The following is a 23784-nucleotide window of genomic DNA, read 5'->3' as shown; positions in this document are numbered from 1 at the left end:
CTTCATCTGCAGAGGTAAGATGTTGCTGTTTGTTTGTTTGTTGAGTCACTCAAGGCACCTGAGGATAATCCTCAGAAGCGCTTAACTCTCATGTGGGAGGCTTTGGACTTCCCCGAAGGAGAATCCCAGTTAGCAGTGGTGACGGGCTGACTGGAGTGCAGGGCATCAGAGCCAGAGGTGTTCAGCCAATTCTTCTTCCTCACCGCAGAGACAGCACCAGTCATCATCGCACTTCCCCATCAAATGTTGCCATATTCGGAGTGAGGGGTGGTTGCCTGACTGAAACCGGATAAGATTGATGATGTCTTTCTTTGACAACTGGGTCTCTTCCTCCAGATTGGATCGGGAAGAGGAAATGGAGATGACGTGGGGTTGTGTAGAGGGTGATGGTTTACACCTCCTGCGGATGATCGCCTGGCAAGTTTGGGCGTCAAGTGGGGCATTTGGTTTGGGGAGGGAGGAGCCGAGTTTAGCCTGCTCGTCTGCGAGATCATTGCCCGGGAGGTTGCAATGGCTTGGGACCCAGATTAGCTGGATCATTTTGGGAGAAAGGCCGCTAAATTGCAGTTAATTGAGAGGATGGAGGGGTCTATTGTGGTGGGGTTGTCAAGGGATTGGAGGAGGGACTTGCAAAATGTGATGATTGAGGCTGAGGACCAGTCGGCATTCTGTCCGAGCCAAGTGATGGCTGCGTTCAAGGCAGTGTTCTTGGCCTGAAAATAGCTGCTAAAGGTCCCCGTGGGTAAGTGCCAGGAGTGAATCATGGAGTCGACTCTGCAGACCACTACCCCAGCACCTCCCTTCTCCGTGCCGTTGAGGGTTGAGCCATCAATGTAAACATACAGGTCCGTTGGGCTATGTGCTGCGATTGTTACAGTTGCTGAAGCTAGTTGTTAGGACTTCAGGAGGTGGAGGAAGGGTTTGGCCATGGAATTTAAGGGTTATGTACAGTCTCCACTTCGGCCAGTAAAAGGTTAGGATTGGATAGAATGCAGGTTGTGAGAGTTCTCCAGTCGCCGCGCTTAAGGCACTTCGGTGCCTGCTTGTTAAAAAGCATCCTTCTATCATTGATGATATCGTGAGGGAGGTGGACCCAGTCATCCACCTTGTTTAGACAAGCCGGATTTAACCAGGTGGAGATCGGTGGTAATTGGGCTTCATGGAGGACTATGTCAATGAGAGTTGTGCGGAGTTTGCCCGTTATTGGACGGGCCGCATTGGACTGCGCCCTCTCTAGTTTCTGGATGTTGGAGGAGGAAGCCCAGGGTGCACAGGCAGGAGCTGCGTATTCTGGAAGCGATCTGACAGTCGCTATGTAGATCATCCGCATATCCAGTGGTTGCCACCCCCAAGATGTACCAGTCAGTTGTCGCAGGAGGTTGGAGCGCTGCTTCATGACTTGGTTCAGGTGACAGATATGCTCATTATTGACGATCATATTGGACCCCAAGGAAAGTGGGAGGGGGATTCATTCTGAGTCTAGAACCTCCAACGGTGATATTTGGGCACCATGAGGATTCAGCAGCATCCATGGTGAAGAAGGCGACTTCTGACTTTGACGTGTTGAGAGTGAGATGGTTGTCTGTAGACCACTGGAGGACTTTACCAGCCTCGGACTCCAGCCTTACCACCACTTCTTTGACACGGCCGCTACAGACCAGTGCCAAGTCGTCAGCATAGCCAGAGACAAGGTTGGTGGGGTCAAATGAGTCAAGCAAGTCAATGTAGATGGTGAAGAGAAGCGGAGATAGCACTGAGCCCTGAGTGAGGCCTTCTTTGAATGTCCGGCAGTGTCCCGTAGTACGGTTGACCCTGGCCCGCGCCGTACGGTTTGTGAACCAGGCCTTGATCCACTCAACAAAGAGAACGCCGATCGCCATCATCTTTTGGAGGAGTTTGCCATGACACACCTGATCATACGCTTTGCTGAAATCAAAGAAGGTAGCAACGTTGCTATTGTTGTTGTTGTTGTTGTTGTTGTTGTTGTTGTTGTTGTTGTTGTGGCCCCAAGACCTTCAACAAAGAACCTCCGGTTTGGAAAAAACAACGGGAGAAGTGCAACATTTATTGTCAGCTGGCTTTATGTTCACGCTGCAAGAATTGTGTATGCCACAGTACTGTTGCCACACACTAAATATTAAGATCTGTTTGGAATACTTAATGAACAGAAAACATCCATGTTCCTGATAATATATTCGATTAATGTCACATACAGAAAATTCAAGGAGATATATGATATCGCCCTTTCCCAAATACAAATTAGTTACTGGTTATCTTACTGTGCTTAAATATGCTAGGCAAAGCGTAAACATGTCATGCGGTTGTGCTTCGTGAGCCTAGAGATTGAGACAAATAAGTGGCATCACAATTTTTTTTGAAAACCAATGTCAGATTATACACATTTGAACTTGCCACTTTCCTATTTTCTTTTTTCTTCCTTTTCTTTCTTTTTGCATGGCCTGATGGTTGGATATACTCGCTTAATTTTGCTTCGAGTTCGTATAGTGTGTCTGTATAGTTTTTACTCGCACTAATCAACTTTGAGGAGGATGGAAGCAACCCTGGCGCACAAAAAAAAAAACACAAATGTCCTGAATGGCTATACGGCATACTCGAGGAACTCGAACATCTACATGCTATTACTGGTGTCATGGCATAAGCCCCAAAACAAACAAAAATACAAAAGTATTGTTTAAACAAAATTTGATTCATTACCTCATCGCTATTAATCTTTCACACAGCCACTGGAAATATAAATGCAATTCAGTCCAACTTGCAGGCCAGCGAGAGTTCAGGATTTCACGACACTATGCGCTGGCGTGGGAAATGTGGTTGACTTTTGTCAAAACACTACTGCTTTTGTCCACATGGCGCCGACATAATCAACAAAAAGTGACATATGACACAGTGTTGCTTTAAGGTAAGATAAGATAAGATAAGAAGGCCTTTATTGATCCCACAGTGGGGAAATTTTCAGTGTTACAGCAGCAAAGATATAGGTCACACAGGGGCGGCGGCATAATGTAGCCATTAATGTATAACATTAACGGCAAACATTCAGGATCAAACCTATGTAAATATACACAGTAACATGTGTATATACACATGTATATACACACCAACATACATCTACATAAAAAGTATGAGGAACACTCATTTTAGCCTGTACATAGTACAGAGGAAAAATACTCTAAGTAAGTGACAGTGCTGCAGTGCTGTAGTGAAATGTAAGGAACAGCATTGGATAAAAATAAAACTAGACTAACAGTAGTGGGGAATGTTGAGTGTTGCACGGTATTACAGTAGTGGGGAATGTTGGGTATTGCACAATATGAGCTCAGGTGCAGGACTGCACAATTGCACTAATGTAGAGTGTAGAGACTACACAATGTACTTGTTAAAGAGTCTGACAGCAGCAGGCAAGAAGGAGCGGCGGAATCTCTCCTTTGCACAGCGAGGGTGTAACAGTCTGTCACTGAAGGAGCTGTGGAGTGGTGTTAGGGTGCCCTGGAGGGGGTGGTCCGGGTTGTCCAGCATTGATGACAGCTTGGCCAACATCCTCCTGTCCCCCACCAAGTACACAGAGTCCAGGGAGCAGCTCAGGACAGAGCCGGTCCCCCCGACCAGTTTGTCCAGCCACTTCTTGTCCCGGGCCGAGACGCCGCCTGCCCAGGTGACCACTCCCTGGAAGATGACCGATGCAACCACCGAGTCATAAAAGTTTAACGTTGCATGTCTAAAAGTGCAGTCATTTTATCATTGACAAAAGGACCAATGTCAGCGCTGTCCTGGGGGCCCCTTCCATCTTGGAGCCCTCGGCAACTGTCTAGTATGCCTACCTAGTTGTGGCATCTCTGCTGGTAAGCACTGTACTACTATACCATTGTTGGTGTGTATGCAATAAGCTGTCTTTCTGAAATAGGTTTCTTCTTGTTTGTTTTGTCAAAAACCGAAGAAGGCACTTCTACAGAAACTGTGTTAGATTGATAGATTTTCATTCACTTAGTAATGTCTATTCATACTACCTGTGGGATTGGTGCATGGAAACTTTTTTCTTTATTTTTTAAGCAGTAAGATTTTGAATAGTTAAGTGTAAGCTATTGCTGCAAAATATTTCATTAAGAAAACAGTAAAATTGTCCGTGTGCAGTCATCGTTGTAAATTCTATAAGTGTGAAAGTTCTATTGACTGCGAGAAACTGATCATTTTTGCCCTTTGACCTCTCAGTTTGTAAGAAAGGATAACAAGATAAAATTATGTTTCCAAAAAATCCATAATGTCATTATCCAATAATTTTCATTTAAATCATTCTAATTCATAGTTTAATTTGTTATTTACCTGCCTTACATTTAGCAGAATAATTATTTGGTTCACTTAAGAAATACCTTTATTGTCACTCAAACATGTGCTGAGTCACCACACAGACCTCCACAGTATTCACCAAGGTCAAAAGGGGGAAATAGCTGAGTTGGTCCCACACAGAAGGATGAGGACAGTGACCACATCATGGGCTGGGCCGGAGGCTGAACTAGGAGAGCGACTTTGCCTACCCCAATATCCACATGAGCACTCTTAAGCCAGTCTATAGCCGCTCTTTCCGGCTTGTCCTGTCCAGTAGATCCTCAACAAAGTTGTTAGCCTCCGCTTCCAGTACAGAAGAGTGCCTATTACAGAAGTACTGCAGCAGTGTCCAATGACTGTTGTAGCTTTCAGAAAAGGATCAAATTTGCCCCCGATGACTGGGACCACAATTTGTTGAGTGGAAGCTGACCAGGGAGCTGTTGGAGGAAACTCCCCAAGGACATGTAAAGACTGGCTGTACGTACACAAGCTCAACGGATGACCCTGGGGGCAGAGCGAAGGCCGAGCGTAACCCATGGCAATCGGTCATCCCACTCACTATCCGTGAGCCCTGAGTGTAGCCTTTCGTGTCCCGATGAAATGGTTCGCAAAGTCCTTTGCCCTTCAGTGACTCTTCACTCACAGGAGCAGAGAGGACTGCTGTCCAAAGCTCAGAGGTGAACTGCAGGATTACAGAAAGTACAGAATGTTTGTCAAGTGCTGAAACCTCTGCGCTGAAAATTGGCATGGTGATTTCTGCAGTTGTTGGTATGTGTTCTTGGTGTCTTCGCCACACAGAGTCCTCCCACACATCCTGACATGCAGGGGTGAGAAGCAAAAGAGGGCAGCAATCAGGCTGGAGTTTTTAAAATCCATCAACAATCTAAATGCACAGACATAGTTATTTCAGTTCTTTCAAGAGCAGCATAAACATGGTGTCCATGATGGAATCCTAACCCAAGCAACATTGTCCCGCAAGAAACCCTTCCACATACCCATGTATGCGTGGCTGAAGTTGCCCCCGGTGTATAAATGTGATTTATATTTTATATACCGAAATGTGATTTATATATACCAAACCGGAATGTGATTTAGCATACCGATACACCCCTAATATATATATATATATATATATATATATGAGACCAAGGGACCGCCACATTTGTTGTTTTAGAAAGAACTACAGTAGATCAAAACAAATGTAAAAGAAAAATTGCGAGTGTGCGAGAAAGCATGGAGCTAAAAGGAGCTGTCTGCTCTATACAAATCAGCCGTTTGTATAGTGTATTGTGTATATAATATAATCAACCGGCAACATTTCGGCTTCCGTACGGCGGCAATGGAGTGCAACAAGGCTGTGAGCGGTAGAGCGAACAAAAATTGTGTGTCGGCGTTGTTGGACATCCGTTCGGTATGTTGCACGTAAAATTTCAAACATGCTAACATCACCCCGATACAGTTACCGGGGGTAGAAAAAAGAATCCTGCTCAGCACCAACAACTTATCCCCGCTTTTTTTAAGCAGCTTGGAGAAATGAAAGCAGACAGCTAGGCAACGATATTCGTGATTACTGAAACAATCGGCATATACATAGCAACATCTATGCGCCCATATGATTTAGTCGAGGAGCGGGGCTTCAAGCGTTTATTAAACCTGCTGGAGCCCCGTTACAATGTTCCATCCCGGGCGCAAACCCGTACCGAACCCTAGACCCCCACTCCGTGGTACGTACCGAACCGTGACTTTTGTGAACCGTTACACCCCTAATATATATATATATATATATATATATATATATATATATATATATATATATATATATATATATATATATATATATATATATTTGAGTCACTTTAATCATCTTCACTGAAATCCATGAAGTCATCTTCTATGTTGAACGATTTGATATTTACTACATTTACAAAACGATTTTATCGTTGTATCTACCTGACCAGATTCTTTCGTAACAGTGCCTTTTAACAAGGCAGCAACTTTGCTGAGTAAAATGGAACAGAATTAAGAAAAAATAAACAGTAGCCTACTTATCGTCATTTACCTGCCCGCTGTCGCTCCAGTTAGTCGGTTAATGTCCAGCTTTTATTGTTCTACTACATACTACATACGACATACCACCTAATGCAATAACCTAGTGCATATCGCCTTTGCCTGTTGAACTCCTCCACCTGCAGTCACATCCTGTTCATGGCAATTGTATTGTATTGAATTGTACTGTAATTCCGGTTAGAGCGCCCCTAGCCGTGGAAGAAAAATCCACAGAATAGCCACACCGGTCCATAAGCCACATGGTTCAATATATATATATATATATATATATATATATATATATATATATATATATATATATATATATATATATATATATATATATGAAGTTTGTGCCCCACTGGCCGCTGGTTGCACATGCCTGGTATAGACAGTAAGTCAAAAGAAACACCTAAAAAAAACTTATAAGTGTAGGCATTGTTGTCAAGAGACTAAGCAGAAATAGCCCTGAGTTGAGAATTTGCTCCTTCTTCTTCCTCAATTTCCCTCTCGTGGTTGCCCTTTCTGGGAAGTACAGCAGCTTGTCAATATCTGTCAGAGGCTGTCTATGTCACTCAGGTCTGTAAGGCTGCTGGGGCCTCTGCTGTAACAAGACGATCCCACAGAAACAACCTATAAACTGACACAGTCCTGGATCTCTGCTCTGTAATCACTGGGGAGCCGAGCTCTCAAACTGCAGCCCCACCACATACACACAGAGGCAACGTGTAATTGCTTCCCATACCACTCAACCTTTTAAAATTGATCACAGTCCATGTAAGAGGCTTAACTGCAGTGTAGATTTGGTCAGTTAGAATATTGCTTGCCAATATCATGTTGCAAAATTGTAAACACTGTGTCAACCTATTGTAATCCAATGAGACCCCTCATCAACAGGCTAATGTTGCCACATAGCAAAAAAATTATAACAAGGAGTCTGGCGTGGAAAAAAAAAGTTTGCTTCTCTGTTCGTCAAATTTAAGTATGGATCCACAAAGGTCAAACATCCCTCTGGAACAGATGACCCATGGACCAGGGAAGAGCCCATCAACTGTTCTTACCAGCGCAAGATTATTATTGTCAAACTATTCATTAACTTCCCAGCAATGTACATACGCATGTACCTCAATTGGAAATTGACAAAGGTCAGGATTAAAACATGTGCATAAAGTAAATATTGAGGTGTAATTGTTTTTGTTGGTCCAAATTAGAATCATCTGATCTTCGGCATGTGAGGGAAGAAGACCTTTGAGATTTTCTTGTGAGTTAAGGCTATATGCAGGAATTGGACTTGACTTGACTTGATCAGATGTTGACTGAGCTCTGCCCTCTATCTATATCTAGTTTATATTGTTTGTTTTTCCGTATCTGTTGATGAAAGGGCAGCATATTGGAGTCCCACAAAAGGTGAATCTGATCTTTTGAATTGCATAGTTAAAACAGTGCAGTTTTACTTTGATCAAGCAATAACTACCAGGAAAAGCTCCCGTTTGAGGGATAAAGACATACTTTGATAGGCTTATTCACTTATTCACCGCGCCTTGATTTCAGTTGGCTGAAAATGCAACCACGCCTACGCTCACATCCTTGACCTGGCTTCCACCCTTGTTGTTGAATATGTAGTTTTATTGACTTCAAGATGTTTTACATACAGTATATACTGTATGTCACTTACTGCAATTTATTTTCTATATTTCACTTTCATTAAAATTTGCATAATTTCCTGTTTGTATCGTTGGTCAGTTAAGCTTGATTTAATTAGATGATGCCAATAGGTGAACAGGATTTGATCTGACTTGACTTGTATTTGTTCAGATGTATGTATTTCCTCCATAGGAAATAATGGGAAAAGAATTAAACCAACCCAGAAACTGAATTTTCTCCCTCACGATACTGCGCAGGTTATATTTCAAAGAAAGTTGTAGAATAGCAATGTAACATACATTTGAGCGATTCTTAGTGACCAACCAGTTTTGCATGTGTATGTTTTATATTGTGGATGATAATCCGTACCTTCTTATGTCTCTGCCTCAGGTAAATTCCAGTATATTCTTGGGTTCACTCAGCGGTTGGTAGTGTACAGAGCCTTCTGCTGCACTTTTGCTCAGCTGATCTCTCTTCTTCGATGTCAAGGATTAGTCTGACATCTCCTGACTTTCTGCGTTTCAAATAAGATGGACCCCTTCTGAAATGCTGAGAGGGTGCTCGTCATGTAAAGCCAATACTCATACTGCTGATGGTCCTCATCCTTTCCCCGTTCCTATTTCAGCTTCAGTAGAAATCCATGTGTGATCCCCAGTGGTTTTGTGGAAGTGAGAGGAATAATATATGGTTTTAAAGGGCTATGGCTGTTGAGCAGCTCAATAAAATAGTAATGGCCAGCACCATGACTGGTTAGGTAAGGAGTATTGTGCTGTCAACTTACATTTTCAAAATCTTGACTAGGGCCCATTTTGTTAGGGTTTTTAAAGTGACTGGATGCTAAGGCCAGTTCTCAATCTCATAGCAAGAATCTGCTGAGTTTTAGAGGCAATCCAGTGCCAAATGGCTTGACGTATGACAGACTTGATTTATGTTGGAACCCTTAGTTAGCGCTACATAAAATGGCAATAAAAGGTGGGGGATTGGATATTGTCAAAGTAGCCTGTTTAACCTTCATTTTCAGTCAGGCATGGAGGAGTAATATGCTACCAAAAGATATAACAGGGCTACACTGACTTTTGTTGTATGGACAAATTAGTGTTTGCTAGCAGCATTACCTTTTACCTCTATGGGTAAACATGTTTGGTTTTTTTCCCCCCATACTTTGGGCTCTGCTTCCATAGGTAGAAGCAAGCAGACGGTTGTAGACCGGAGAGACGAAACCCCTGTAATCACAAAGCCCAAGTTCCGACCCCTACCGTCATGCTAATGAAAGCTGGACTTGACATTGGCCCAGCAGTACATGGCGCGGGATAAGTGCTGGCTCACTTGGATGAGACAGGGTAAAATTTCAGCAAGACAAGAAATAGAGTGTTTAAAGTGTATTATATATGTTCACCCTTGCGGTATTTTGATGAAAATATATTGCAAACCTGCAGACACTGGAGAATTGTTGTAATTTCTTGGGGACCAAAAGCATAATATCTTCTGAAATCAAAATTACAATCTTCATTGCACAAATGCTTTTGGAAGATGCGCATGGTTAAAATGTTTGCTTGTTGTCCTCCTGCTTATGTGGGTTCTCACCAGGTATGGATGGGTGGCTGGTAAGGTCATAATGGTATACGCAGGTCCGCCTTAACATTCATCAAATATAGGCCCCTATCCCAAACATGTCCACCTGTTGGTGAAGGTAGAAAAATCACATTCGAGTTCGTTCCAGGTCGTAATTGTTCGCCAAACTGTCTTCAGACATTCGTCAGACGTCCGCCTATACCTTTGTTGTTGCAACAAGAAAAATCCATACAACTGTTGGCGAACATCTGGCGAAAGCTTTGTGAACATTTGCAACATTGAACAAACCCTGGCGAAAACTCTGAGGTGAAACACAACATTTGCTGCCTTCGAAAACACTGCAATTGTTCGCTGCTCAGTGGCATAAAGTGCTTTTCTGATATACTAATTTTTTAACCAACAGATCAGCATGCATATTTATACATTTAATTAATTTTGACAAATAGAATGTCCAACAAATCAAAAGATTCACACACTATAATTTTTATAAAGCAATAGTGAATTTCTCAATCACTTATATTAATTAAAATATTACGTATTTTGATAGTATTGCACTGATATGACAAACAACTGCAGACACAAACAACACAATGCCCTGCGCCAAATACAAACAAGACTATTTGTGCAAGGTAGAAAACTTACCACTATCTTAACAGATATGCCACACTTTGACAACGGGGAACAAAAGAAGGGCGAGCATTCTACGGGATACCAAAAGTCAGGCGGACAGCTCCTCAGGCCGCGGGTAGCTCTCACTTTCCAGCGCCAGGGTTGCACAGGCGAGCTCCGCATCCATCCACCGGCATTAGAGCGAGCGCCGCGTTTCTTACTCTTGCGGCCAGCCCCAACCGGCTGGCATCCGCTCGGCAGCCACCGTGGTGGAAGCCACGGGTGAGTGTGTGCCTAGCCTGTCCGTCTGCCCGCCTGCCAGCCCAGCCCTGGCTCTGAGGCATCCTGCATGGTTGATCCTGCTATTGATCCAGCCTGTATGCCTGTCTAAAAGTTTAAAGCCCACATGGCCCATAAACCCAGACTTTGTAAACTTCCAAGACAATTTTGCAAGTGTAACCGGTTGTGTTCGACACACTGCAGGAGTTCCCGTGTTAGTGCGTTTAATCGTCTCAATCACAAACCTGACGACAACAGTACAAATCAAAATCCTCCCGTCAAATGTGGCGATACAGCGTGCTCCTACACAAATCATATGGCACAGCAATGCATCAAAACCCTTAAGCTTGTAAATGAAAACAACAAAAGTTTCTCCAGCTGTAAAGGTGCTTACCTTCCCATGGACATCGACAGAAAAAGGGGAAAGTCAAAGGTGTGAACACAACTTAAAAGAGGCAATGCCACATTAATTACTAAAGTAGGGGAACACGTAAAAATGTTTGTTCCACCCTTTGGTTATGGAGGATAACAAAAGAATCAATAACAATAAAAGAACACATATGGCATGTATTCACAGATTGTGTGTAATTATAATGCAGTACAACAAGTACTTCCAAGTTTTTTTCCTGTCCCTGTTACCAGAGCTAGGCAGTCCGTCCCGGGGCTGGAACGGTCTGTCCCTCTGTCCCGGACGGACACCCATTTTTGGGATGGAGGACGGGGCGCGACACGTTTTAAAAAATTGTGGGACTAAGCAAGGGAGGAGGTGGATTTTAGTCCGGCCCACTAATCGTGCCTCATGCGTGTGACGTGGTCACTAGGCGGCCAACTGACTCGGCGAATTGGGCAAATGACAAAAATTGCCTCATAGTACTTCAAACGCGCTACTAGTTACCCAAGTGTGCAGGAGATTTTTAAACAAGAGATATAGCGCGAGTTCTACTAGTGTGAAAAAGTGATGAGACTCAGTAGCACGAGCAGCGTCCGAGCCAGCACACCAGCGAGTGACATCGGCATGTCGCTTGACTGACCACTGCTGGAGGAGTACGTAGCTTTAGTTGTGCTAAAGCTAATGCAAACAAATATTCCGTTACTGCATGTTCTCTTCTACAGAGACGCCTTCATTAACTGCCTGCACAACGCTTTTCATGTGCTTACCAGTAGTCACATTGCACATGCATATTCTGCCCTCTAGTGGTTCAACACAGGTAAAACCACGGATAATGCCACAGGGGTCAGCCATTTCTCCCCACTGACAGAAACACGCCCAGCCAGTTTTGTTAACTGTTCACATTTAGTACCTTATCCCTTTGCTTGCGAAGTATGTCCTACGTGGGACATCTTCAGACCGTAAAATTTCACTCATCTTATACAAAAAAGGGTCAAGTGCCCAGCTCTGCCTGTTACACAAGGACTCGCCAGTGCATCTGCTGTTGTTGAAAAAGCACTCCTGGTGCATCTCTGATATTCCAGCCTGTCCACTCATTGTCCATTTTATCAAATTGAGATGCATATTCAGTTGGAAAGAATATTGACTAATTAGGTGCCTCCAGCTACAAATATGCACGGGGATCAGTCACGTGAAGTCCGGAGCTCTGTCACGGGAACTTCCTCTACATGGGGATTGGCTGAAAATTGTCAAGTATATCGTACGGGTGTGTGATTGGTCCACCGATGCCAGGATGACATGATTGACAACAAGTAAACAAATGACAGAATAATGAGGAATTTAATGATTTCCGATAGGCCCCCTAGAGCGGGCTTTGTGTACTGCAGCAGCAAGTGACCTGCTCTATGGCCATGGCGTTGCACAGAATCGCCCGCAACTTGGTCAATTCATGGCAAGAATGTAAAATGATTGACAGAAAAATCAGCATCTTTTTTTTTTTCTTCTTAAATTGTGATAGTCCCCCGACTTCAATAGGCCCCTCGGCTCAAGCCCACTATCCGACAAAGCATAAGAAGGAAATTATAGGTTGGCCCTCTGTTAAATTCAGCAGATTATGAAAAGACAAAAATACCTTGTTTTAAATATAGGAACACATTTGTCATTTTAACTCACAAGTAGAACCTTTTCCATATTGTCTGTTTGTCTATGTAACATCTAATCCCTGGCATTTAGAGAAGACTGTAACCTTTAGTGAGTTTGACTGGCACATAAATGTCCAGGGATACTTTTTGAATGCTTGGAGTGCACCCTCCATCACTCAAGCAAGTACCAGCTCAGTCCGTGTTGTCCCGACATGATAAATGACAGTTGATTTGAATCTGTTTTGTTTCTACATGGTCCCCTGACTCACTGGCTTTGTCAGCCACTTGCCATGTCGCCTGTGTCCCTGTATGCATATTTAAATACAGTGCATTCATCAGCTGCAGGTCCACTGCACCTCCCCTGTTAAGTCAGGTGGAAACCTGGGACTGGCAGTTGATAGCGTGAGGGAGCATTTTAGAGCCAGTGTTAAAATTAATCAGTGTAATGAGGAAATAAGTGAGTTATTGGCTTCACAATCACTTCCTTCATTAAGAATGATATTTATGAGTATCCAGCAGCTGAGAGGACATTGCAGGTTTATGGAGCGTAGATTGCCACCTTGTTCCAATTATCCTCTGCTTTTGAATGTGACAGGACGTGGTGCATCATTAGTTGTTGTTCAATGCGGAGAAAAGGGCAGCATGTGCACTGTGGACTAGCCAGTGTCACACCTGTTTTTTTATTCATCATGAAGGCAATTAGTTGGTTGCACGATGGAACACAATGGAAGAGAGAGTTCCCATGCCGTTACACTGACAATAGTACAAATGCTTAAAATTTGTCACCACATTTATCCCCACATTAAACACTTTTACTTATAATTTTCATATGCATTTGGGATAACATTCAAAGCTATATTCAATGTAATCATTTTCTACACACCTGATGCAGCTCTACCATAATAATTTAAAGCAGGGGTGCCCATTGTGTCATTTGCGATGAAAACTTGCAGTATCCATTTTGTTCCATCTACTCTAATAATAAACATAATAGTAAAGTCTAAAAATGCTGGAGAATGACCCGCGGGGTGGAGGAGTCATCCACGCAAATACTGGTGCAAGGCCGGGGGCCCTCCGATGTCATGTTGCAGCTGCCGTTGGTGTGGTGGTGGTGGCGGGGGTGGTGCCTGGCATGACCGGCTGACCGGTGCGTCATGCTGGCCGATCCGCCCGGGGCGCTTGCTGGCCGGCCGTAGGAGGGATTGTGGATTAGCATTTTCGAGCCTTTGATGATAACATTAAATCCAAGTACCGTTCCACCATGACTGATGTTCATTGGGAGGTGTTCGCACGGCTTGCTATGAGCACCTCCTCCACCAGTTAGGCTGTAATTAAGTTATATAACAAGTTACTCATATTTTTTAAATATTATTACAGTTAGAGTCCCATAACACGTTACAATTTTGGGACCACAAGACAAAATTAAACACCAAGCAGAAGTTCTTACTTGCCTATAGAAGTCATGCATCTATGAGTCAATCAATCAATCAATCAATCACATTTTATTTATATAGCACTTTTCATACATAAAAATGCAACTCAAAGTGCTTTAAAACATTCAAAGCAAAACATTAAAAAAAAAAAAAAAAAAAGTAGTCACCCCTCCCTCAAAGCGGAGGCTCCCCCATGAGGAAACACTGGAGCTAAAAGCTGACAACGGCAGAGAGCAACAAAACTAAAAGACAGAACAGTAGTATAGTCTAAGAACTAGAATCAGTAAGATAAGATTAAAAAATAAATAAATAAATAATCTTCAATCAAAAGAAAAGATAAATTATTTAAAAGTTGTTGAAAGCCAAACTAAAAAGGTGTGTCTTGAGCTTCCTCTTAAAAATATCAACAGTCTCTGCAGACCTGATGTCCTCTGGCAGGCTATTCCAAAGATGAGGACCAAACCTCACCCTTGGAGTAAATAAAAGGCCGGCGCCAGAGGACCTCAGGATCCGCGAGGGTTGGTATGGTCAAAGCAAATCAGATAAATAAGATGGCCCAAGACCATTAACACATTTATAAACTAATAAAAGTACCTTAAAATCGATCCTGAAACACACAGGGAGCCAATGCAGCAATTTCAAAACAGGCGTAATGTGCTCCCGCCCTCTGGTTCTCGTCAGCACCCGAGCGGAGACTCCATAGTCTAAAGAATCTCTCTTGATTATTTTCACATAACAGTCAGCATCTTACATGACTGAGAAGTCATTATTTGTGAGATCAATCACTGTCATGGTTTCATGAAATAAAATGCGAAACATATTCAAAATCCAAGCAGGAACAAACCTAAGTAAAAAGCAAAGTTTCGAATTGTCAAGAATCATTGTACTTTTTGGATATGATTTGAATGAATGTGCCATCAGTTGCAGTATGCAACATGACGATCACTCTGATTGGCTGTTAGCTAACAAATGCAAATTATTTCACCTCTTGCCACCTCGGAAGGCCTCCGGTGGCTGTTGCCATCACGCTCCAGCAACTCCAATCAAACAAGCTACCATACGCCCCATTAAATGATTTCTAAGTAGGCAGCACTTCCGGGTTTGATGTCATAAGGCACCGAAACCTCCAGTGCTGGGGAGACTTTAGCGGGGAGCACTGTTGATGTGATGTAACACTAACCATAAGTCTCTCACCCACTCAAAAAGAACAGGGAACACTCCTTTCTTTAATAACAAACTGCACCCTTTGTGGTGTTGACAGTTGGATTACATCAGCAGTAAGAAAATGCAGATAACAGACTTTAATGTTGTCTGTAACTACAAATATATCCCTGCAAATGCTAACAACCCACTGCCAGTTACATCGGGAAAAACCTGTATAGCTGGCCAGGCACACAGCAGTGGTAGCTCGATGTACTGTCCTCTGTTATCTTATTCGATGTCATGATGAATACAAGCGACCACACACATCGAAACAATGACGAAAAAAATACCCTAAAACGTTGACGACTGACACTGCCGCATGCCAGTAATGGAAATATGTTTTGCCAACCTGTGCCTATAGTCCATTATTGTCTGATGTAGGGCTGGCCAATATATCGAACAATATCAATATCGCGATATTGGCCCATGCAATATACATATCACAAAGACATGCAATAAGTTTCTTATGGAATTGTATGCTTTATTTGAATTTGACCAGTCAGATGCAAACTTAAATGTGCATCGCCATCAAGTAGTTGAACATTATGTAGGGTAGTTGCATTTAATTAGCTAAGCATATATTGAGCTTGAATATTTTGCTGTATGAAAAAAAATGTATTTCTTTTATTAGATAATAAAAATGTAATTTCTTTAGGTGCATGCTTATATCTCGCAATATCGACATTTCTATATTCAACAACCATATCATATATTGCATGTTTTTCGAATATCGTGCAGCCTTAGCCTGATGAGTTGTTTATCATTTCCGTTTGTTCGTTCGGTTCACCTCGAACCTTTGTCTCCATGTAGGAAAGAGAATTACAACTACATTTGAAATACAGTTTGTTAAAATAAATAAATAAATGAAAAAGGAAAAAAATAACAAAATCTTCAGGTTGGATCTATCTATCTATCTTGTTAGCTAGTTAGCTATATATTTGGTTCGACCAATTATCTGTTACACTTTATCTACACTATTATTTATTACACTAATGATACAAAAAATGCATCTTGTTAGAGATAATGAGAACACATATTGGCAATATAATCGTATCTTTCCCATGTGTGTAGGTTAATTTGAGTATGAGTAAAATTGTAATACTGTAATAATTGTAATCCTGAAAATGTAATAATACATTACAACTTTATTTATACAGTGCAGTTCATAGCAGCTACAGCTGTAACAAAGCACTTTACATTAACAAAATAGCAATAATACAACAAATCAACAACATCTATTTATGTTGTACAGTCTGGGCTTATTTACTGGACCAAATATCAGTTCCTATATTTATATTTATAAGAAAAAAATACAACTTATTGATCCAAATACTGACCAAATGCAGTGATCTCCCACAGAGTTTGAAACATTTAACATTAAACCCCCACACCATATAGTTAAAGATCCTCATTCGAAGTTAACTTTACCAGCTATGGTTGCAAATGTTGTGTTTGCCTTTTAAAATGTTGAAATCATTTTTAAATCAATTAATCCCTGATAAAAAAAAGTACTAGTAACTAAAAAGTAATTTAAACTTAAATAAACATGTTGCCTTCAAATGCAAGTAACTCATAGTAAGAAATATATTACATTTTGGAAGTAACTTGCTCAACATTGGTTACCATACATAGAACTAATTAAGTAATTATATAAACAATATTAAAAAATAAATAAATAAGAATGTCAATTATCTTGTGCTTTTTAACGACTTTTTAACTTCACCATAACTTGACAAGTCGAGCCTTCTGCAGTGGTCACCATTTCATCTCTTGATATGTCATATTTTTTAATGTCCAGTTGAAGTCAAATCAGTTCTTCTTGATGTCATAAGACATGCGTCCAGATACAGAGTCAACTGAACACATGGTTTTATCCCATGGATCTTTTTTTATCTGCAGCTCTGTGACCATGACAGACACTACTAAATAATAGACATCTTGCAGGCTTCACTTCCAGCAGCAGTACCTTCACTTTAGAATTACTAATTCAAAGCCACTGGCACAGACTTTCAACATGAGAAATTGGAATTGAAAATAAAGGTGCAAGTGAAATAAAGTTTAAAAACCCTTCATTAATAGACATGTTTAATATTGCCTTTAATTTTACAAAAGGAAAATTAAATGACTATCAACCATCATATGTTAGGGATGAAAATAGAAGTTCAACTTTAATTTTGATTTCTCTTTTTTCTTTGCACGCACGATAGCGTTAATGCTGAAGCTTGTCTTTGAAAACACAGTTGCTCAAATGCTCATCATTTTACTTAACAGGAATGGTTTGAATTCTAAATGCTTGGTAGCTTTGATTTGAAGCCTTTCATACCTTTATGATTTGAATGTTATCTGATTGTATTCGAGATGCAAATTAATGTAAAAGCTGTCTGATAGGTCTTGGGCTGACAGGGGGCAGCATGTTTTTTTTTTTTTTTAATCTCTCGACAAATGTGTGTTGACAAGGAACAGGTAGCGTCAGGTTGAAATTCAACTGTTTCTAGCTACAGTGTATCACAATAACATGTTCAGTGGAAAGAATAAAATCATAAGGTAGCAGACATATTTGAGACAAATACTTGATAATTCATACAGCAAAGAGTTTGCAGTCAGACAAGACAACCTCATTGTGTAGAGAACAGCTTGTGGCATTCGCTATAATAGCTAGACTCCACATGTGGTGATGGCTGGATACAGAAAGACTGCCTCCCTGCAGAGCTCATTTTGCTGGGCTGCACATCATTTTACGGCATTATAAAGTCTTGCAGCATTGATTGCATATTGTTTCATCACTGACGTGTGCATTAAATTCCATTCAGTTCTGCAGTCAGCTATAAATTAATTCAAAATAACATTGAGGAAAGGCCTGTTGGAGAAATGTTCAGAAGATATCACAATGTAGTGAACAGCTTGTACATGTGCATTTCAATGAATTTGAGTACTGTGGAAAAGATGATTGATTTCAGTAGTTCATTTAAAAGGCGAGAAATTAATACTGTATATTCCACACATTGATTAAACATATTTGGAAATATTTTTAGTCTTTATTTCTATGCATTATAATTATTATGAGTTATGTGTAATGAAAACCCCAGTCTATTTCTCATGAAATTATAATATTTTGAAAAAGTTAGCACTGGTGCCACACTCCAATCAGCTAATTAACTTGAAAATAACCTGCAAGGGCTTTCTGATCTCCAAGTCAGGTAGAGAAGCATCCACAATCACAGGGAAGACAATCAGATGTCCAGACTACAGTCAGCGACACCCTCCATGAATGAATCAAACCACAAAAGGTTATTGCTGAAGAAGGTGGTTGTTTGCAGAATGCAGTATCCATAACAAGTTCAGTGGAATGAAAAGGTGTTGTCAAAAATGATGCACAATCAACAGGGATAACTGTAGCTTTGAGAGCTTTGTTGAGAAACACAAGTTCAAATATTTGGGGGAACCTACAAGCAGGCTGCAGTCAGTGCATCAAGAGCCACTGGGCATGCGTAGAAGTATGAAGGAAGTTGTTGTCACTTTCCTCTAGTTAAGCCGCTCCTAAACCACAGTCGTCAGTAGTGTCTTACTTGGGCAAAGGAGAATGACAACTGCACTACTGAAAAGTGGTCTAAAGTTCCATTTTCAGATAAAAGAATGTTTCATTTCATCGGGAATTCATCACCCAGAATATGTAGGAGGAGTGGCAGATTTATTTAATACTGTATGACATTATTCACGCACAAGGTAGCTGAATGTGCATTACATAATTAAAAGTACAACATTTTAAAATGAAGGAGTTAAGACATTTAAAGCGAAAGTCAACCCAAACATTTTTTTCAAGAATATGTTTCCCAGCAGGCCCACTAGTTGAAACATTCTGATTAATTTTGCGTTCGTGGAATATAAATTAAGCAGCAAAATGCACTCGTTTTTAGCCATCATTTTAGCCAGCTGACTCGCTGGCTGGCGCTGGCTCGAGTCGAGCCCATATTGTTGACAGTTTCGTCGACACACTCCACGTCGTCGATCATTTTACTTCTTATCACCTTCCAATTAAATTATCTTCTGTGGCGGGTAGCATAGCGTTTTCTCGGGTGATGTCATAGCTTGAGATAGAGCTCGGAGCTGGAAGTCCGGCACTTGGTGTAACCCTTTATACTGTATGATTGGCGGAGCCACGGACATTGGTCTAATTTGTTTTTAATCATCATGCATCCTGTAAAACACAATTAACGACCCTGTTTTGAAAGTGCATCGAGTGAAAAGTGAAAAGATAGAATGCAATGGATAAAAGTACAAAAAAATAAATACTTCGTGAATTACAAAGTTCTGAAAAACACTACTCAAGTGCAATAACGAAGTATTTGTACTTCGTTACTTCCCATCTCTGGTTATTTGAGCACATTATGACTTTAGAGACTCCACTGACCTGATTGACCTGATTGTCTCACAATTAAAACCAATAACATATTTTCCGTTTGGACCCCCCTCTCTTATTTTTTAACCTTCATTGATCCAGGAAAGGCAACTGTGAGCAGAATGCCATTTGCAAGGCCAGTGTAAGATGATGTAAAATGATGTGAGTAGATGCCCCACAAAATAATCTCAATTTGTCTTTAACTCTATTTCTTCAGATGTTGGGAATTGTAACAAATTGTCTTCACTTCTGGGCAATTTCCACAGACTGTAAAAACTGCAGCAATTCCCTCTCACTCTTTAAAAGTCTAATGTGGATGCTTTAGCAGCAAGTGATTACAGACAGATATCCAAGCTTCTTTTTCTGGGAAAGATAATTTTGAGGGCTCTCTTTCAACAAGTTCATGCTTTTCTGCTCTAGAATGTTTTTCTTTTTCATTTAAATCAGTCTGGTATTTGACCACAGCACTGAGACAGTGCTTGTTAAAGCCTTAAAAAGGGAGTCAATTCCCAGCAGGCCCACAAGTTGTAATACAACATTCTGATTAATTTTCCATTCGGGGAATATAAATTAAGCAGCAAAATACACTCGTTTTTAGCCATCTCTAGGGGCGGCCATTTGAAAATGACATCACAACTGCTCACAATCACGGCTGACCTGTTTTCTGAATCTGAGCCGTGATTGGTCGTTGAGAGCAGTTGTGATGTCATTTTCAGTCGACAGAAGACAAAATGCCCCCCCCCCCCGAGATGGCTAAAAACGAGTGGATTAACACTTATTCCACAAACACAATATTTAGCAAAATGCCTTGTTTCAGCTAGTGGGCTTGCATAGAACATATTCTTGAAAAAAATGTTTGCGTTGACTTCCCCTTTAAAATGTTCTTTACAATAATATGTTTTATGCGCCCCCACTAGTCTAAACTTGATATTCTGATTAATGTTGCGTTTGTGGAATATGAGTTAAACAGCAGAATCTACCCATTTTTAACCATCTCGGGGCGGCCATTTTGTCACTTGCTGTCGACTGAAAATGACATCACAGTTGCTCAGGTAATGACCAATCACGGCTCACCTATTTTTTGAACTGAAGGCTGATTCTATAACATTTTGATTTAGTTTATTACATTAGTTAATAGCTTGCAATTGTACAAAGTATCAAACTGTATTACGTCCTGCTGAAAAGTGTTTATAATATGTTGCCCCTCTCATGTCGTAGGTGAACATAGTATTAAAAAGACTTCTTAGAATTGTGCAGTTCAGCTCTACAGAACTGCAAAGTAAAAGCCAATAGTAAACATCTTGCAAGTGGCGATCAAACGTAATTGGCAGGAGTGTATAGGGCTGCGGGGTGTGCTAACAAATGCAATGTCCACCACGGTTGTCTTCTTGTCCATCTGCTATTCTCTCTGTCACCTTGTTTTAGCTGTGCTAGCTCTCAAGGACAACATTGACTGAGAGATGGTGAGGAGGTCAATTTGATTTTAAGGGTCACAATTGGATTCCGTGGTGAGACATAATCACTTTCAAGGTTGTTTATACCATTGAATAGCTCAGCTGGAGCCATCTCGATGTGGTTGGGTTGTATTGCTGAGGAAGAGCTCTGTGGTGGCAAGATCACAAACATCCTGTTGTTGTTGTTGGCTTGTTTAATGCCTCTTTTCTCTCCCACGTGCATGGGAGGGAAAAGGTGCTTTCATTTCAGATACGCCCTCTGGGCGGAGCAACCCTAAAATGTGGACATTCCCTTTCAAATCCCACTTATTCTCCCATTGACTTAAGCGCTTTTTCTTGACACGCTTCTGAGGCTGTATTAAGTCAAGTACCCCTGGAATGTGAAACATCATATTGAATGCAGTTACAATTTACCAGAGATGGACATTCCGTCGCAGGGGCACATGCTGACGTTCAACAGTTTGTCTAATATATTTAATGAATGTAGGGGAGAGTGGAGTGGGTAGTGCCAATTTTTACTTAAAGTGCCTATTACGCAAGGGGAATCACAGGAATGCCTCCATCTAAAATATGTTGATATAGTTTGGGACATTGTGAATCCATGGGTCACTGATAGTGTAGTGGTGCACACGCCTGAGTTGTGTGCGGGCAGCGTGCGATCGATTCCCGCTCAGTGACGGTGTCTGTGTGTGCCCTGCGACTGGCGGGGTGTAGTCTGCCATCGCCCGTTGACGGCTGGGATAGGCTCCAGCACCTCCCCGCGACCCTGCATAGGATAAGCGGTTTGGAAGATGACACATGACACATTGTGAATACCTGGGAACAATCACTTTCGATTTTAAATAAACGGTTTGAGAAACAGCTTTCGGAAAAAAAGTGGTTTTGTGGCACAACTTGCCCCGAGTGCGGGGTAAATTGTTCCATTAGTCAGAAATCACTCGGGTAAATTGTGCCATTGATACTTGAAGTAAAAAATTTTAATCTCACAAATGATCACGTGTGGGTCGCTGAAGGTGTAGTGGTACACTCGCCTGAGTTGTCTGCGGGCAGCGTGGGATCGGTTCCCACTCAGTGACAGTGTCTGTGTGTGCCCTGCGACTGGCTGGCGACCAGTTCGGGGTGTAGTTCGCCTTTCGCCCATAGTCAGCTGGGATAGGCTCCAACACCTGCCCGCGACCCTGTACAGGATAAGCGGTGTGGGAGATGACACCGATGACACATGATGTTACATAAAAGCAAGACACATTCAATACAAAAGTACTTGTTAAATGTTTATTTAAAGTTTTAACATAATCAAAGGCCAATTTGCTTCAACAAGGCCTAGCGCCTCATGAACACATGGTCAGAACAAAATGACTATTCCAAATTGAGCAGCTAACTGCATCTGAATATCTTCACAGATTCAGCCTACTACTGGACATTCCACTTGTCAATGCTGCAGGGGAATGTGAACTTGTGCTCCCTTCTAGCTGCACCACCAAGCCTATTTTTTTCTTATCCATATATCTTTTTATGGTCATACTGCAGATCTTAATCTCCTTTCTAACCTGACGTACGGTCTTCTCCTGTTGCACCTCTTTCACTGCTCTTTCCAACTCCTCGAGAGGAGTTGAAACCCTGTCTGTCTTCCTTTTGTATCTGCGTTGTATCTGCAAAGTGTTAGAAATGCATCACAACCTGTAGCTCTTAAAACTGGTGGTGTAGATGCCGATCCGCAAGGTTCTTGGCCGGATTGGACGTTTTCCCACCTCGAGTCACGGTAGTTTCAAAACAAGCCTTACAGATGCGCTACGTCATGTTGGTCGGCTTGCCATGGCTTTCGGCCATGTAAGCAAAAATGTTCCATGACAATTAGCGCGTCATGCTTTTCAACGAGGGGTGGCGGGGCAGCGAGTGGCGGGGCAGCGGGCGCTTCACTCACTGCTTGAGGTTGTCTTTCTCTCCACATGCAGAAGGAGGCTTGTCACTTAAGGCTTTCTCACATGTCGTTAGGCAGGCGCCATTGCACTTATACTTGCCTATACAGAGTTGGTGAACTTTTTTTGTTTTTTTTTAATACTGGTGTTTAAAAAAAATGGTATCGAGCAGTTTTTGACACCGAAAAATCACAGTACAGTACTGGTACCGGTCTCCCATGTAACACTAACATGTGTCTTTCTGATTGGCCAGAAAAGTGAAATGTCATCAAACTCGTAACACTGCTACAGCTCAACACTGTGTGTGAGTTGATTATTTAAATGCTATTGTTTTCTGCGTGGCGTTACACTGTTCATTTGCCGAAACTGATCTAGTTTAATAACTAAGGTGTTTATTTGCAGGTGCTACAGGGGATGCTCAGCCAGGCGCCCAACCCTCAGTGCAGGGCACCCTGCCGCACTTCATTCAGGAGCCAGAGGACGCCTACATAGTCAAGAGCAATCCCATTAAACTGCGCTGCCGAGCCACACCTGCCTTGCAGATCTTTTTTAAATGCAATGGAGAATGGGTTCACCAGAATGAGCACTTCTCCCATGAGTATAAAGACCTCAACACTGGTAAGATTAAGCTGCGTGACTTTATTACAACCAATCAATGATAGTGCTTTTTATTAAATATTTTTAAAATGAACTTGCGCAAAATATAATCATGATGGTGCTTTGGACAATGATATGAGACTTTTTCTACAGTTATAACAATTAAAAAATACATATATTTACAGTTAGTTTTTGTCTAGTGAAATTGTGTTGATTAGGAAGACGGGATTTGTGGTTACTAAACACCCTATACCGCAGCAGCT

General features: G+C 41.6%; 1 protein-coding gene across 2 annotated transcripts in view; it reads left to right on the top strand.

The window, feature by feature from the left end:
* unc5db (unc-5 netrin receptor Db) overlaps positions 1–23784 on the top strand; it is a 278526-nt gene that overhangs the window by 96990 nt on the left and 157752 nt on the right. For both annotated transcript variants that reach the window (XM_086030435.1, XM_086030436.1), the window contains exon 2: positions 23327–23542. In XM_086030435.1, coding sequence (XP_085886561.1) covers positions 23327–23542 — 216 coding nt within the window. The remainder of the gene's footprint in view (positions 1–23326; positions 23543–23784) is intronic.

The sequence above is a fragment of the Filicampus tigris genome, chromosome 5, assembly GCF_054856515.1.
Source record: "Filicampus tigris isolate MCC_2025a chromosome 5, RoL_Ftig_1.0, whole genome shotgun sequence".
NCBI lineage: Eukaryota > Metazoa > Chordata > Actinopteri > Syngnathiformes > Syngnathidae > Filicampus > Filicampus tigris.
This window is presented reverse-complemented; position numbering and strand designations above follow the sequence as displayed.